Raw genomic sequence first — 19,068 nt, forward strand, 5'->3', positions numbered from 1 at the left:
ATGGCTAAAACCTTTAGCAACAAGGCGTGCCTTGAACTTGTCAAGGTCACCATCAGCATTTTTCTTAACTGTATAAACCCACTTGCATTTAACCACATTTTCAGTCTTAGGACGATCAACCAACTCTCAAAAATTGTTCTTAATCAGAGAATTATACTCTTCATCCATGACATTCATCCATTCTTCTTTGAAATCACTTTTATTTGCCTAATTGAAAGTTTGTGGTTCATCAAAAACATCAACAGCTTGATATGAAACAAAGTCGTTCATCCACTGTGGTTTTCTGCGATCACGTTCAGGTCTTTTCCCCTCAATCAAAGAATTTTCTTCTTCCAAAACTTTCTGTTCATTTTTAACCGACTTCCCCACTACCAACAAAAGGAGGAGGTTTTAATTTGTCTGTGGCGATATTTTTTTCTATGTATGTTCACCAATTTCTCTGTGATTCTTTTACCGATCAAGGTGGTTCCACCACCAAAATAACCAGGAGAGTTTCTATTTGGTACCATATATAGCATTATGTTTAAGAAAAATATTTGTTTGGTGAAAAATGCTGAATACCTCAAATATTCAACATTTATTTTGTTTATATTTTTGCAAAAAGGGAATAAATAATAATAACAACATTCCTACAGCTGTTAGTTAAAACCATTTAAATGAAGCTACAGCCAGTTTCTTCATGAAACAGTTTCTTCATATTGATTAATAAACTATTTCTTGCCATGGAGCCTAAATAAGTTACATTGAAAAAATGCATTTTGTTTTGGTTACTATAAAAAAGGAATTTCAACGTTTGACCTGATTTGTGTATGATTCTGTTTTGAGTATTGAATGTTCTGACTTAGTGAAAACATAGTGAATAGCTGTATGATATTGACAATCTAAGGTGTATTGTGAAAACCAAAGCATTTGTAAAAGAGGTCTAAACATAAATTAGATGCAATTATTCCTTAAACGACATAAGAGGTGTGAGATTGCATAATCGTCAATCGTCTTAAAAGTGTTAAATATTTTAATTACTAAACATGCATTTGAAGATAATAATATTATGCCTGCTTCGGAAATGGGAAGCTGATTTGCAATTTCGACTACATCTTGAGCAAACAAAACCACCTACCCCTTACACCACTTTTAGCTGAACCAATCTTTCATATGCGTATTTTTCAAAGGTAATATACGTGATAACAACCAATTTTCTACTTTTAAGAGATTTTTAGTGCTGGTGGCTGAGGAATAACTTTCTTATTGTTCCAAAAGGCTCGAGACCTTATTGTATTTCGTTTTATAATGTAGAAGTACACCAATTGCAGGAAACAATGATGTCTGGCATTTCAATGTCTCTAGGAAAGACATTTAGTTTTTCATTAGGCCTAATGTAATGGACAACTCTTTGTTTTTTTTTTTTTTTTTTTTTTTTTTTTTTAAGGGAAATCCAAAAATGTTAATTTTTATACCCATTGATTATGTAAACTGAACAGGTGACTCAAGCAGTTTAAAAATTATGATTGTTCTGTGGCACTTTTGATTGTTTCAAACAGTTTTGCTTATCAACAAACTTCAAGTAATTAATATATAACAAATTATACAGTCACTAAAAATCATGAAATAATTTATTTTTGTAAAAAAATACAACCGACTTCAAATGCTCTAAAAATAATTTCAATAAAGTAAACTTTTATATTAGTCAAGCTCACGTATTTCAAGTCGGCGCAGCTCTAACTGCAAATACAGTAGACCCCCTCTTAACCGACCTCGTATTAACCGATAATCAGATTATCCGCCTTCGATCGTAAAATAATACAGTTTGTTTTAACCGACCTTGATTTGAGAGCAGCTCGGTTTAACCGCCGCTTTCTAGGAATATCGGCATTTCCGCTCCCACGCTGGGCGATGAGAACTGAACCATACGCTTATCTCCACAGGATATGACTAACAATAAGCTATTTTGTGTTGAACACAAACAATATTTTGTGTTGAACACAAACAATATAGCATAGCCTATTGTCAGTTTGTCATCATCGTTCGTAGCTCGAGCACATCTGATCTGATTTGTTATCTGTGCGGCAAATTTATAACATCATAAAGTGCGTTACGATTTTGAGAACTGATTATCTTATCGCCGGAGTAAACAAACAACACAACTTGTACGGAAGGCAGGGAAAGGGGGTTAACAACTCCAAGGTCAAGATAGTTTTTGTGCCTGGAGCCTCCAGTGAGAGGCTATAAATAAACGTCCTGTTTTGTAACAAAATGGTCACTTGTATCTTTAATGTCGACAAAAGGTTCTGTACGGTATTACGATGTATTTGGAAAGCATCAATTAATACATTAAAGTAATATAGTTATTAAAATAGGAATTTTATTGACTCTTGCCTAGTATTATAATAATATATTCCACTGAAAGTAGGCCTATTTGACTTAACTGTGTTTTGTGTTTATTTGTGACTTTTCTATCAATATGAAAAAGGAGATAAGAGTAGTTTATTTTATAAATAATGCAAGTATGACTTCAAAATAATGATTATATAATTCCAAATGAATAGCACTTCATTATGTTATGATTTTAGGGATTGCCCGTTTTATCCGACCTTTTGAGTTATCCGACCTAGGTCCGGTCCCTTTAGGGTCGGTTAAGAGTCTACTGTATGAATAAAATAAAAAATATTGAGAGTGTATTTTGAAAATCAATAAATTGTAGCTGGGTAACATAAAATATAGAAAACAACATACTGAACTGTTTTGTTTATATATATCAAAGGAAGTATTTTCTTGTGTTTTATGTTTACTTCAGAATGCTTGCATAATAAAAATAACACTCACAAATGTTCTATATGAATAGGAAAATAATTTATTTTGATATTATGATAGGGAAATAAAGAAGCTAGTTTAAAATTAAAACGTTACTTTTCCAAGTTAGAAATATGTAAATACATTATAATCTTTTTAAAGATACTCGTTAATATCACTATAAGATTATAATCACCTTTAGTTATAGGTAGTCACCTGCAGTGTGTACATCCTCTTTAAATTTTGTAGCAAAATTCATCATAGAGCCGCGCCGACTTAAAATATGTGAGCTTGACTAATACAAAAAGTTTACTTTATTGAAATTATTTCATTCTTTTTAGAGCATTTGAAGTCGGTTGTATTTTTTTACAAAAATAAATTATATTGTGATAGTTTTACTGTCTTTCTTGATCACTGGATGAGATCTGGTGTATATGGATGATAAAGATCTGGTGTATAAAGATTTTCTCATAGCATCCCCTCTCAGAAAAACGTGCGAACATGTGTCTAAATCACGAAAAATGAAGCTTAGGTTAATGCCGTGTCTCTTTGATATTTGTTGGTTTTATTGATGAAATCTTGAGTCGTAATCGAGACACAAAATTTGTCGGATTCTCCAAAGGTGCCAGCTTGGTTGTTGGTATAAAATACTCGCCAGGGAGGCGTAAAACCTCTCCAAAAACGATTTTCAGCAGATGAGGTGTTCAGATCCACACGGAAAGCATTTCTTATTCCAAGAAGCACTGTGGGTAAGGATTCGACCCACGTGGAGGCGGAGTGGCACATGATGGCTGCCTTGAGTTGTCTGTAGAAACGTTCCACCATGCCATTTGCGCACGGGTGGTAACTTGTTGTCCTTAATCTTGAAAATCCACACAAATTTCCCAACTCAGCAAAGAGTGCAGATTCAAATTGTTTACCCTGGTTTGTTGTTATTCGCAAGAGAACACCATACCTTTATATCCAACAATTGAAAAGAGCTCACGAGACTTCTTCGGCAGAGATACCTTGCAAGGGGTGTACTTCCGGCCATCTTGTGAACCGATCTACTACTGTAAGACAGTAACGAAGATTTCCAACTAGGGGTAATGGGCCGATTATATCCACATGAATATGTTCAAATCTACAATTTGGCCAAGGGAAATCATTGATAGGTGTTTGAACATGACGAGTAATTTTTGAACGTTGACACTCTTGACAGGACAAGGTCCATTCTTTACAATCACGATTTATTGAAGGCCAAACATAATCTTAAAGTTAAATTCATGGATTTTATGTCAGGGTGACTTAAGTTATGGATTGAATTAAACGCTTCTCTGCGTAAACATTTGGGGATATACAATCGTTCTCTACCGTTCTTTGTACTGTATTGCAGTAGACGAAAACATCAGAGCCAGGAACTGGAACTGGTTGAAGACAAAGTGAAGTACTGTTTTCGAGAATAGACTAAGTTCCTCATCATTAGATTGAGAATCTGGCAAGAGATGCAGATCAATTTTACTAGTCTTGTTGACAGAAATAGATTCTATCCTAGAAAAACTGTCAGCTATTATGTTTGAAGCACCAGAAACATGTTGAATGTCAGTTGTGAACTGTGATATAAATGAAAGATGATTAGTTTGAACAAGAGGTAGTTTGTCCTTCTTTTGTTGAAAAACGAAAGTGATGGGCTTGTGATCAGTATAGACAGTACAGGGGTTAGCTTCTAATATATGTCTTAAATGTTTAACAGACGAATAGTTGGCAAACAATTCCCTATAATAAGCAACAACTGGCTTGCTTAGGTGTTAGTTTTTGGGATAAGAAGGACAGAGGTTCCCATATTCCATCTTGATTCAATTTTTGTAGTAGTGATCCTACTGCAGTATTCGATGCGTCACAAAAAAGTGCTAATTTAGCATTAGCGTTGGTGTGACAAAATAATGTAGCTTCGGCTAAATGATCATTACATTTACTGAATTTTTCAGTTAATACATCAGTCCAAGGGACTATCTGATTCCCTTTTAATGACGAAAGGACAGTGTGGAGAGGGGGTTGAAATTCTGCAGCGTGAGAAATAAACCTGCGGTAAAAGTTCAACATCCCCAAAAATCGCCTAAGACCTTTGGCAGTTTGTGGCAAAGGACAATTCTGAAGGGCGTCAATGCGATCAGGCACAGGCCTGGTTCCATCAGCGGTGACTTGATATAAAAAAAAAACTACTGAGTCAGTGTTAAATACAGATTTCTTCACATTTATAAGGACGCCATATTTGACTAACCTCTTGAACAGAATACGGAGGTGTTCTTCGTGCTCGACAGGATCTTTTAAGAAAACCAGGATATCGTCAATGTGGGGGAAACAAAAACTGAGTCCCTCTACGACTTCATCAATAAACCTTTGAAAAGTTTGACCAGCATTCCTCAACCCGAAAGACATGAACGTGAACTCAAAGAGTCCGAATGGGGTCGTTATTGCGGTCTTGGGCACGTCTTCTTTATTAACCGGGATTTGCGTATATGCCTTTACAAGATCTATCACAGTGAAAACTTTACTACTGTGTACTTTACTAAACAATTTGAGAAATCATGGATATGTCGAACAGGGTAAGAATCTGGAATAATCCGGGCATTCAATGCTCGGTAATCGCCACATGGTCGCCACTCATCATTCTTTTTAGGTACTATATGAAGTGGTGATGACCAAGGGCTTTTGGAACGACAAGCAGTTCCATTTGCTACAATGGATTCAAACTCTAATTTGGCAATTTTATATTTATCCGGAGCTAACCTTCTTGGTCTTGATGAGACTGGTGCGCCAGGAGTCGCATTTATGTAATGTACTGTGTTATGAGGAATAAATCTTGGTACTCCTAAAGGTTTTGTGATTTCTGGAAATTCCAATAACAGTGGAAAGTTTGATGGGACGGAAGTAATTAATTTAGTACTAAATTGCTGAGTATTCATGAACTCACATTTACTTTTTAATTGTTTTCAAAATAAACTTATCACACACTTTTATAGAAATTTCTATATTTCGGCATTAGCCTTCTTCAGGAACAAACACAATAACAAATAGAAGTGTTTACCACTCTGAATCATATGGTTTTAGCATACATCCAAAATACATATAATTTATGAAGAAGTAAAAAAGAAAATGTTTTGATAGAAAGAAAGAAAAAATTTTTATATATATATATGTATATATATACTATCTCAAATTTAGACCGGAAGGTGTTTTAGATTTAAGTATTAATTGATGAGCTTGCTCAAGCTGTCTTAATTTCAAGTCTGGTGCGTCTTTTGCCAATTTTCTTATTCCTTTTAATGAATAACATTGTTCAAAATTTTGAGAATGCTCTCTCGCATGAATAGCCACAGGTTTTAGTTTATCAGGATGGTTTACATCATATCTGTGGCCATTCATACGAACTCTTAGAGCATTGGTGGTTTTGCCAATGTAGTCTTTAGGACAATTTTTGCATGAAATTTGGTAAATTACATTAGTAGACTCACAGGTGATGTTACTATTTATGTTATAACATCTTTTTGTTTGCCTGCTTGTAAAAGTTTTTGATGGGATGATTAATTTGCAAGTGGCACATCGTGGTTTGTTGCATTGATTACAGCCCGAAGGTTTTGCTGAGGGTTGGGAAGTGGGAGGTAGTTTGGGTTTTGAAAGAATGTCTTTTAAGTTAGGAGCTTTTTTGTATATTAGTCTTGGGGGTTTGGAAAACAAATTATGGGTCAGAGGTGAATTTGAAAGAATATTATGTGCCACTCTTAAAACATTATTAACTTTGTAAAGGCCAGGAAAGTATTGGGTGATGAATTTTGGATCTTTTTTGAAATTATCTGTGTTAGGATTTTTTGAGCTTTTTATTTGACTGTCTATTAAATTTTTAGGATAACCTCTTCTGTTAAGTGAATTGCTGAGTTTTTCAATATAATTTTGGTAATCACGATTTTCAGAACAAAGGTTTTTTGCTCGTATTGATAGGCTTTTTGGTATGGATTTTTTAATGTGTGCAGGATGACAGCTTGAGTAAGCTAAGTAATCCATTGTATTCGTATCCTTTACATGGATTTTGGATTTTAACATACCATCTCTAACAAAAACGTCAACATCCAAAAAAGTAACAATATCTTCTGAGAAATTCCAGGTAAATTTAAGGATTGAGAATTGATTTAGATTTTCAAGGAAAGTTTGCAGGTTTTCTAGTCCATGTTCCCAAACCATGAAAATGTCATCAATAAACCTATACCAAATTGAAGGTTTCAACATTTGTGAATTTAGAAAAAGTTCTTCAACATGCCCAACAAATAAGTTTGCAAAAGAAGGTGCCATACGTGTGCCCATAGCTGTCCCTTTCACTTGAAGGTAATTTTGATCAAGGAATTTAAAATTGTTCATGGTTAAAACAAAATGAATTAAGTTTATAATAAAATTTGCACTAGGTTTGGAGTTAACTGGACGTTTTTCTAGGTATTTCTTTACAGATTTTTCTCCTTCTTCATGTGGGATGTTAGTATATAGTGAAACTACATCAATTGTCACCAATATAGTATTGTCCGTTAGTGGGGTGTTTAAGTTCTTAATTTTATTAAGGAAGTCTTTGGAGTCTCTTATATATGACGGTAAAGTTTTCACTAATGGTTGGAGGGTGTCATCAACGAATGCTGAGATCCTTTCAGTGGGTGATCCATATCCAGATACGATAGGTCTTCCAGGTGGTGGTCGAATGGGTTTGTGGACTTTAGGTAAAAGATAAAAAATTGGTGTTCTTGGATTTAGAGGGCTCAAAAGTTTTATAGTTTCTTGACTTAGGTCTTCATTTGGTCCATATTTTTGCAAAAATTTAGAAATGTCATCATTGAAAGTTAAGGTAGGGTCATTTGGGATTTTTTTGTAGAATTCAGCGTCATTCAGTTGTCTTTCTGCTTCTTTTATATAATCTTCACGATTCAAGATTACTGTACTGTTGCCTTTATCTGCTTTTACAATTATTATGGAAGAATTTTCTTTCAATGAACGTATAGCTTTTCTTTCATTTTTTGTAAGATTATCCTTTGAATGTAGTGAGGATTCAAATTTAGGATCAGAAATGTTGGAGATTACAGTATTAATGAATTGCTCTACTGGATGGTCAGGAGGAAGAGGATCAGGTTCCCAGTTTGATTTAGGTTTGAATTTATCCAAGCAATTGGGCGTTGAACAATTTGGACTGTGAATTTGGACTGTGTTTGGCTGTTGTTTAATATAATATTGTATTCTGACATTTCTAGCAAAAGAGAGACCATCTGCGACAAAATCAAAGTGATTAAACTTGGGACGTGGAGAGAAAGTGAGACCTTTATTGAGGACAGAGATTTCATCTACATTCAGAACATATTTAGATAGATTCATTACATTTCCCTCAGTTTTAATTTGTTCTTCATTTAGGTTAGGAGTACTGTTTATCTGTAGGTTGTTTACAAGTTCATTTTGGACAATGGGATGTTGAAAATTTGTTGTATTAGGTTGCTGAAAATTTTGTGTATTGGGTTGCTGAAATTTTTTTTTTTTTGTTTGGATCTGAATTTAATAATCCTTTAAAACTGGTATTTGGGCATAGCCCAATATTGGAAGAGGAATCAAACAAGGTTTTCAATTTTTTGTTTAGATTTTCACATCTTTTAGTTTTCATTAATTGGTTTTGATCGTCAATTTTACGTTTTTCATTGATCACATCATGTTGAGGTGGTATGAGTTTATAAAGATCAATCAGTTGTTGTTCATACTCATTCTTTAGTGATTTATATTCTTCTGTTACTAGTGTTGTAAGTTCTAGACTTGTTCGTATAGAGAAATCTGTGATTTTACCTCTAACTTGAGGAGGAACACCAGTGAGAGGTATTTTAGGTCTAAGACCTTTTGGAGCAAAACCGTAGTTCAAACAAGATGTCATAAATAGTATATGACATTCAAGAGTAATAATTTTGTTAGAAAAATAAGAATATTGATTGAGAAAAAAAGATTTTGAATCAAGATTAGCCATATTTGAAAACAGAGTGATAATACAAAATAAAAAGTGTGTAAAAAGATAATTACCAAAAGGTTTCAACATTGTTTCTTCATAATATTGCCAAACGGCTTAATCATTTTCAAAATAAACTTATCACACACTTTTATAGAAATTTCTATATTTCGGCATTAGCCTTCTTCAGGAACAAACACAATAACAAATAGAAGTGTTTACCACTCTGAATCATATGGTTTTAGCATACATCCAAAATACATATAATTTATGAAGAAGTAAAAAAGAAAATGTTTTGATAGAAAGAAAGAAAAAATTTTTATATATATATATGTATATATATACTATCTCAAATTTAGACCGGAAGGTGTTTTAGATTTAAGTATTAATTGATATATAGTATAAATAAAGTATAAAACTTTACCGTCATATATAAGAGACTCCAAAGACTTCCTTAATAAAATTAAGAACTTAAACACCCCACTAACGGACAATACTATATTGGTGACAATTGATGTAGTTTCACTATATACTAACATCCCACATGAAGAAGGAGAAAAATCTGTAAAGAAATACCTAGAAAAACGTCCAGTTAACTCCAAACCTAGTGCAAATTTTATTATAAACTTAATTCATTTTGTTTTAACCATGAACAATTTTAAATTCCTTGATCAAAATTACCTTCAAGTGAAAGGGACAGCTATGGGCACACGTATGGCACCTTCTTTTGCAAACTTATTTGTTGGGCATGTTGAAGAACTTTTTCTAAATTCACAAATGTTGAAACCTTCAATTTGGTATAGGTTTATTGATGACATTTTCATGGTTTGGGAACATGGACTAGAAAACCTGCAAACTTTCCTTGAAAATCTAAATCAATTCTCAATCCTTAAATTTACCTGGAATTTCTCAGAAGATATTGTTACTTTTTTGGATGTTGACGTTTTTGTTAGAGATGGTATGTTAAAATCCAAAATCCATGTAAAGGATACGAATACAATGGATTACTTAGCTTACTCAAGCTGTCATCCTGCACACATTAAAAAATCCATACCAAAAAGCCTATCAATACGAGCAAAAAACCTTTGTTCTGAAAATCGTGATTACCAAAATTATATTGAAAAACTCAGCAATTCACTTAACAGAAGAGGTTATCCTAAAAATTTAATAGACAGTCAAATAAAAAGCTCAAAAAATCCTAACACAGATAATTTCAAAAAAGATCCAAAATTCATCACCCAATACTTTCCTGGCCTTTACAAAGTTAATAATGTTTTAAGAGTGGCACATAATATTCTTTCAAATTCACCTCTGACCCATAATTTGTTTTCCAAACCCCCAAGACTAATATACAAAAAAGCTCCTAACTTAAAAGACATTCTTTCAAAACCCAAACTACCTCCCACTTCCCAACCCTCAGCAAAACCTTCGGGCTGTAATCAATGCAACAAACCACGATGTGCCACTTGCAAATTAATCATCCCATCAAAAACTTTTACAAGCAGGCAAACAAAAAGATGTTATAACATAAATAGTAACATCACCTGTGAGTCTACTAATGTAATTTACCAAATTTCATGCAAAAATTGTCCTAAAGACTACATTGGCAAAACCACCAATGCTCTAAGAGTTCGTATGAATGGCCACAGATATGATGTAAACCATCCTGATAAACTAAAACCTGTGGCTATTCATGCGAGAGAGCATTCTCAAAATTTTGAACAATGTTATTCATTAAAAGGAATAAGAAAATTGGCAAAAGACGCACCAGACTTGAAATTAAGACAGCTTGAGCAAGCTCATCAATTAATACTTAAATCTAAAACACCTTCCGGTCTAAATTTGAGATAGTATATATATACATATATATATATAAAAATTTTTTCTTTCTTTCTATCAAAACATTTTCTTTTTTACTTCTTCATAAATTATATGTATTTTGGATGTATGCTAAAACCATATGATTCAGAGTGGTAAACACTTCTATTTGTTATTGTGTTTGTTCCTGAAGAAGGCTAATGCCGAAATATAGAAATTTCTATAAAAGTGTGTGATAAGTTTATTTTGAAAATGATTAAGCCGTTTGGCAATATTATGAAGAAACAATGTTGAAACCTTTTGGTAATTATCTTTTTACACACTTTTTATTTTGTATTATCACTCTGTTTTCAAATATGGCTAATCTTGATTCAAAATCTTTTTTTCTCAATCAATATTCTTATTTTTCTAACAAAATTATTACTCTTGAATGTCATATACTATTTATGACATCTTGTTTGAACTACGGTTTTGCTCCAAAAGGTCTTAGACCTAAAATACCTCTCACTGGTGTTCCTCCTCAAGTTAGAGGTAAAATCACAGATTTCTCTATACGAACAAGTCTAGAACTTACAACACTAGTAACAGAAGAATATAAATCACTAAAGAATGAGTATGAACAACAACTGATTGATCTTTATAAACTCATACCACCTCAACATGATGTGATCAATGAAAAACGTAAAATTGACGATCAAAACCAATTAATGAAAACTAAAAGATGTGAAAATCTAAACAAAAAATTGAAAACCTTGTTTGATTCCTCTTCCAATATTGGGCTATGCCCAAATACCAGTTTTAAAGGATTATTAAATTCAGATCCAAACAAAAAAAAAAAAATTTCAGCAACCCAATACACAAAATTTTCAGCAACCTAATACAACAAATTTTCAACATCCCATTGTCCAAAATGAACTTGTAAACAACCTACAGATAAACAGTACTCCTAACCTAAATGAAGAACAAATTAAAACTGAGGGAAATGTAATGAATCTATCTAAATATGTTCTGAATGTAGATGAAATCTCTGTCCTCAATAAAGGTCTCACTTTCTCTCCACGTCCCAAGTTTAATCACTTTGATTTTGTCGCAGATGGTCTCTCTTTTGCTAGAAATGTCAGAATACAATATTATATTAAACAACAGCCAAACACAGTCCAAATTCACAGTCCAAATTGTTCAACGCCCAATTGCTTGGATAAATTCAAACCTAAATCAAACTGGGAACCTGATCCTCTTCCTCCTGACCATCCAGTAGAGCAATTCATTAATACTGTAATCTCCAACATTTCTGATCCTAAATTTGAATCCTCACTACATTCAAAGGATAATCTTACAAAAAATGAAAGAAAAGCTATACGTTCATTGAAAGAAAATTCTTCCATAATAATTGTAAAAGCAGATAAAGGCAACAGTACAGTAATCTTGAATCGTGAAGATTATATAAAAGAAGCAGAAAGACAACTGAATGACGCTGAATTCTACAAAAAAATCCCAAATGACCCTACCTTAACTTTCAATGATGACATTTCTAAATTTTTGCAAAAATATGGACCAAATGAAGACCTAAGTCAAGAAACTATAAAACTTTTGAGCCCTCTAAATCCAAGAACACCAATTTTTTATCTTTTACCTAAAGTCCACAAACCCATTCGACCACCACCTGGAAGACCTATCGTATCTGGATATGGATCACCCACTGAAAGGATCTCAGCATTCGTTGATGACACCCTCCAACCATTAGTGAAAACTTTACCGTCATATATAAGAGACTCCAAAGACTTCCTTAATAAAATTAAGAACTTAAACACCCCACTAACGGACAATACTATATTGGTGACAATTGATGTAGTTTCACTATATACTAACATCCCACATGAAGAAGGAGAAAAATCTGTAAAGAAATACCTAGAAAAACGTCCAGTTAACTCCAAACCTAGTGCAAATTTTATTATAAACTTAATTCATTTTGTTTTAACCATGAACAATTTTAAATTCCTTGATCAAAATTACCTTCAAGTGAAAGGGACAGCTATGGGCACACGTATGGCACCTTCTTTTGCAAACTTATTTGTTGGGCATGTTGAAGAACTTTTTCTAAATTCACAAATGTTGAAACCTTCAATTTGGTATAGGTTTATTGATGACATTTTCATGGTTTGGGAACATGGACTAGAAAACCTGCAAACTTTCCTTGAAAATCTAAATCAATTCTCAATCCTTAAATTTACCTGGAATTTCTCAGAAGATATTGTTACTTTTTTGGATGTTGACGTTTTTGTTAGAGATGGTATGTTAAAATCCAAAATCCATGTAAAGGATACGAATACAATGGATTACTTAGCTTACTCAAGCTGTCATCCTGCACACATTAAAAAATCCATACCAAAAAGCCTATCAATACGAGCAAAAAACCTTTGTTCTGAAAATCGTGATTACCAAAATTATATTGAAAAACTCAGCAATTCACTTAACAGAAGAGGTTATCCTAAAAATTTAATAGACAGTCAAATAAAAAGCTCAAAAAATCCTAACACAGATAATTTCAAAAAAGATCCAAAATTCATCACCCAATACTTTCCTGGCCTTTACAAAGTTAATAATGTTTTAAGAGTGGCACATAATATTCTTTCAAATTCACCTCTGACCCATAATTTGTTTTCCAAACCCCCAAGACTAATATACAAAAAAGCTCCTAACTTAAAAGACATTCTTTCAAAACCCAAACTACCTCCCACTTCCCAACCCTCAGCAAAACCTTCGGGCTGTAATCAATGCAACAAACCACGATGTGCCACTTGCAAATTAATCATCCCATCAAAAACTTTTACAAGCAGGCAAACAAAAAGATGTTATAACATAAATAGTAACATCACCTGTGAGTCTACTAATGTAATTTACCAAATTTCATGCAAAAATTGTCCTAAAGACTACATTGGCAAAACCACCAATGCTCTAAGAGTTCGTATGAATGGCCACAGATATGATGTAAACCATCCTGATAAACTAAAACCTGTGGCTATTCATGCGAGAGAGCATTCTCAAAATTTTGAACAATGTTATTCATTAAAAGGAATAAGAAAATTGGCAAAAGACGCACCAGACTTGAAATTAAGACAGCTTGAGCAAGCTCATCAATTAATACTTAAATCTAAAACACCTTCCGGTCTAAATTTGAGATAGTATATATATACATATATATATATAAAAATTTTTTCTTTCTTTCTATCAAAACATTTTCTTTTTTACTTCTTCATAAATTATATGTATTTTGGATGTATGCTAAAACCATATGATTCAGAGTGGTAAACACTTCTATTTGTTATTGTGTTTGTTCCTGAAGAAGGCTAATGCCGAAATATAGAAATTTCTATAAAAGTGTGTGATAAGTTTATTTTGAAAATGATTAAGCCGTTTGGCAATATTACTTTTTAATTGTGTAATGTTGTCAATTAAGAAACCGTTACTACAATCAGGTAATAGTGAATTGTGTGCTAGGAAGTCAGAGCCAATGATTGGAGTGCTTACTTTAGCTATTATAAAATTCCAGACTAGAGTTCTTCGTAGACCAATATTTAAGTTGAGACATAAACTACCATAAGTGGGGATTTCAGAGTTATTTGCAGCTCTGAGTTCTATCCCAGATGGTTTTAAGGGTTTTTTGACTAAATTTTGTGGTATACAAGTTACGTATGAACCTGTGTCTATCAGAAACTTATAGCCTGAATTGTTATCAATTACTTGTATAACCTGTTGCTGTGGTTGCTGTCAACTCCGGGTGATTCATGAGTTTGGCGTCTAGGCAAATGACAACCAGTCGACACCTCATCTAAAGTCGGGACCACGTAAGTTTGCAGTTAGCGGCAGCCAATCACAAGACAAGGCTAGTGCGATGTTGCCACATCGCCCGTTGACAACACTAATTAAAATATACTAAGCAATATTTTCAGATCAGCTGGTATTATTAGATTTGTCAACACCGCACGGTTCTCATTGGTTCATTCAAAACCATATGGTAAATAGGCTCCTCCCTCAACTGCAAACTTACGTGGTCCTGACTGTAGTTGCCTAGTTTGTTTTTTCATTGCCTAGGCGAAGTCGTTCATCCATTGTGGTTTTCTGCGATCACGTTCAGGTCTTTTCCCCTCAATCAAAGAATTTTCTTCTTCCAAAACTTTCTGTTCATTTTCATCATTTGAGTTGTCTAGATAAGAATTTTTATTTTCTGAAACTTCCTGTTCACTTTCACTGTTAGAATGAACAAGATTTTCTTCGTTGTCAACAGATGTTATATCATTGTTTGATTCTTTAGTTTAGTTGTGCTACTGTTTATGACAGTATATTCAACTTGTTGACATCCATATTTCAGGTCATCATTCACATCAGAGGTATGACATTGATCTTCTATAAAAACAACATCACATGCTTTTATAATAGAATAAGGTTTCTTAGGATCAATTAGCCTTTGGAATGTTCCCAATATCCAACCATAATACAGTAAAACCTCCCTAATCCGTCACCTACGGGACCTGGAGCATGGCCGGAACAGCAAAAAGGTCGGATTATCAGAGGAATGTTTTTATTGACAAAAAAACGTAGTAAAACTGAATTTTGAACAGACCACGTATAACTGATAACCACGGTTAATCCAACATGACATAAAATGGTTATTTCCAACTCATAAACGACGCCTAATACTAACTATATAAATAGACTTTAATGTGATTGCATTATATCACATCATAAAACTACAATTAGTAGGCTATTGCACAATCATGATAATTATGTTATGTCATTAACCTTGGTTCAGTAATAAAAAATGTTACGTTAAAAATCACAGCTTTTTCAAACTTTCACTCAAACAATCAAATTGCCAAACACATGACATAAAAACATCACTTTTTCTTTCTCTTTCTTTGTTTTTATTCTTTCTTGAGTTTCTCTTCGTCCACCCATTCAACAAGTTTCCATAGTTACTAATCACCTAATCACAGGCTACTAAAGTGGTCATGATTACCAAATTCCCAGTCACAAAATGTTGTGACATAGCAGGCGCACAGCAGACAGATGTGTTGTGTGTAGGCCTAAGGAGCAGACTATTGTCAGTGCAAACAGATAGCTTGACCTTGAAGCTTAGATCTACATTTCTTTGTTTTGATTCCATTTTATTTTTGTCAAATGAACTGTGATTTTTCAAAAACAATAATGTGGGAGCCTACTTAAAATTAATAATGGGCAGAAATGGTTAAACGTAACTTACAACAATTTTCGACACATTAGACTAAAAAACACAATTTATAGTTTTCTAGTTTTTTTTTTTTGGACAATGAGGTTATGTTAGCAGAAGCCTATTGTGTTGGCGGCACGATAGGACCAAGTGAGGAGTCGGACCATCGGAGGTCGGATTAGCGAGGTTCTACTGTACAAGGCTTGGCTTTTGTGTCAAGTTTCTTTCTGTAACATTTGGGAATATGAGCATAAGCTTTACAGCCAAAAACGCGTAAGTGACTTAGATCAACCTTTGAACCAGTCCAAACTTCCTCTGGTGTTGCATCCTTTAAAACTGCTGTAGGACTACAATTTTTCAAATAGATAGCTGTGTTTATAGCTTCTCCCCAATTGTCATTCTCCTAAACCTGAATCTTGAAGTAAACATCTTGTCTTTTCAACTAGTGTTGGGAATAATTTCCCCCAAAACTTTGAGTAATGTTCATTCCTACAATACATAACAAGCTTTGAACACTACAAGTTTTCTATTTGGCATAAAACAGATGTTTAAAGATGCTGACCTGGTATTCAGAAGATGCAGGGACTGGCTTGAGGGGAGAGGGGAGTGTGTGTGGTTGGGATGGTGACTCACTAGTGTCCAGCAGTGATGAGTTAGCGGTCATCATTGGTAACTGAATAGGCACACTACAACAAACATCAACATGGCTTACTAACTTAACCTACTGCAGAGTAAGACTCTTATAATCTTGAGGAACCTGAGACCTAAATTAGATTCCAGGAGCATGTATATAGAAAAAAGTCAAACAAAATTGTTTGTGAATTTGTAAGCCTGAACTCAAGTTTTGATGGAGAAGTTTGTTTAAAACTTTATCTTGTAATAAGGTCTGTAACAACTCAGCTTCCCATAAGTATATACTATCAAAATTAGATACTAAAACAATAAACAATTAGAACATTAAACATTCATGCAATTTAGAGTAAGGTGTACTGAAAGATTAAGTATTAATATTAATAGAAGTAAAATTGACTTTATAAATTTTGGATTGTAGGAACCCTGTAAAAATGTTGACTGTGATAATAAAGTGAAATACCGCAGGTAATCTGCAGACTAAGCAAAATATCAAATCAAATAAAATCTTTATTCAAAATTAAATAACATGAGCTACAATAGATTTTGTCAAAATATAACAATGTAAATGTCTTAAACAGGGCCGCCCCGAGGGTAATAGACGCCTGGGGCAAGATTTAAATTTTCGCCCCCTCCCCAAAAAGGTTATTTGGCGGGTTTGCGTCAATAGACCTAACGTCCAATATATCGATATCGACGCCTATGAGTTGACGTAAGAGTTTGAGCTTTGAGGTTAGAAACAGGCAAGTGTGGGCGAATACGCAGTGTGTGTGCCTCAGACTCGCAGTATTGCCAACAAGATACTTGCCAGACGTAAAAGTAGTAATCGTACAATTTGTATATTAAATAACAGTATTTGTTTGATGAATGAAACGAAAGCTATATATTGTCTTTTTTTAGAATAGTCATTGTCATTGATAACATGTTTACGAGATTCCCGTAGATTATTTGTTTGCGGTTTGCCAAAAATTATTTACCTTCCAAAGCCCCCAGGGCGGCCGCCCTGCTCACCTCGCCCTCAGGGCGGTCCTGACCTTAAAGACAACTCAAAACATGACTAGGTCTACAGCATGAAAGACAATTGGTTTAAAGGTTTCCAGACAATAAAAAAATTATTTATAAATCAAAATACTTTTTAAAAATTCCACGTTTTTAAACTTCTCTCAACATTTTATAAATTATTTTATACTTTTTAGTGCGTTTAAAAACGTGGAATTTTTAAAAAGTATTTTTATTTATAAATCTAGTTTTTAGTTATCTTTAGTTATTTTTAGTTATCTAGTTTTTAGTTTTTAATGTGTAAATAAATATGTTAAATCTATTTTATATACTTAGCCTCTTAATACATAACCAAAACCCAAAACTTTATTATCTGTAATCAGATGTTTTATCTTTACAGTACTTTGAAATTATTGTTTTATATTTTTAGAATATCTCGGGAGCACAACCTGTACCTCTTAACCTCTGCTCTTCTAACTATCAAATTTAAGTATTTACAGCTGACTTAAATTAATTTATATGTTTACATTCTTTTAAAATGTAAACATGGAAAATGTGGAAGCCAAAGGGGCGTAGTCCAAGGGAAATATGCAAATTAAATTATATAATATTGCACTGTCATCCATTTATGAGCTATGTTTCAAATTTCAAGTCTCTAGCTCATCGGGAAGTATCAAAATTTGCAAGAAAGCGATTTAATAAAAACAAGCCCATGGGGCGTAGCCCAAGGGAAATATGAAAATTAAATGATATAATATTGCATTGTCTTCCATTTATGAGCTATGTTTCAAGTTTCAAGTCTCTAGCTCGTCGGGAAGTTAGTATAAAATTGATTTGAAAATTTGTACTGGACAAGAAAGCGAGCTAATAAAAACGTTTTAATAAATAAATAAGTAGTTCAGACAAAAACTGCAAGATATTTGCCAGATTGGATTTTTACTTAAATATTTCCTTAATCATGCAAGATCTATTCCCTATGTAAATAAAATTAGGTTTAAAGAGTAATTAATGCTACAGAGAACTCTTATCAAGTGTCTCTCATATCTTGAAATCATGGAGGTGTCTTCCTTTTAATCAATCATCATTATGATTTTATGACGTCACCAGTTTACCCAATACCTAATGTGGATCACCCAAATAATGAGGATCATTGTTCATTCTTCAAGACCCTCCCTCCCCTGTGTGTGTCAAGAACAGGTTTTTCTGGACAAAAACTTTGTTTGCTCCCGATTGTATGTAGGCCTATGTTTATTCATTTTTCAGAAATTTAATTATTGTTATATAATGGGGTTTCTAGAAAATGAGAACAAGATCAGAGGTTTAAAACATTTGTTTGAATGAATGTTGTGAGTTTTTAATTGATTTTTATCAGAGCAAAAAAGAAAAAAAAAATATGCAGAAGGTACCTCTAAGAGCCATTTGACAGTTAGGATTCAAACGCCTGGTAGGAACGTAGAAGGTCAGCATTTCTGTCCCTAAAGTTGACTAGCTATCTTCTTACCCTAAAATACTGAAGTCACTAAAAGTCAATCTAGAGGTTAAAATACCTTTAATCCGTCAATGTGATCAAATGTTAATCAAATATTGTTTTAACCTCTAGATTAATTTAAAA

At 33.4% G+C, this 19,068-nt stretch overlaps 1 protein-coding gene across 7 annotated transcripts in view; it reads right to left on the reverse strand.

Moving 5' to 3' along the window:
- The window catches only part of LOC128982937 (rab5 GDP/GTP exchange factor-like), a 255,403-nt gene that overhangs the window by 25,436 nt on the left and 210,899 nt on the right, over positions 1 to 19,068 (reverse strand). For 6 of the 7 annotated variants that reach the window (XM_054402024.1, XM_054402025.1, XM_054402022.1 and 3 more), the window contains exon 13: positions 16,390 to 16,513. The exons of the other annotated variant lie outside the window; for it this stretch is intronic. In XM_054402024.1, coding sequence (XP_054257999.1) covers positions 16,390 to 16,513 — 124 coding nt within the window. The remainder of the gene's footprint in view (positions 1 to 16,389; positions 16,514 to 19,068) is intronic. 7 annotated transcript variants of the gene reach the window in all.

This window comes from Macrosteles quadrilineatus, unplaced genomic scaffold, assembly GCF_028750875.1.
Source record: "Macrosteles quadrilineatus isolate MER2022 unplaced genomic scaffold, UCM_ALF_1.0 Scaffold_1__1_contigs__length_201487025, whole genome shotgun sequence".
Taxonomy (NCBI): domain Eukaryota; kingdom Metazoa; phylum Arthropoda; class Insecta; order Hemiptera; family Cicadellidae; genus Macrosteles; species Macrosteles quadrilineatus.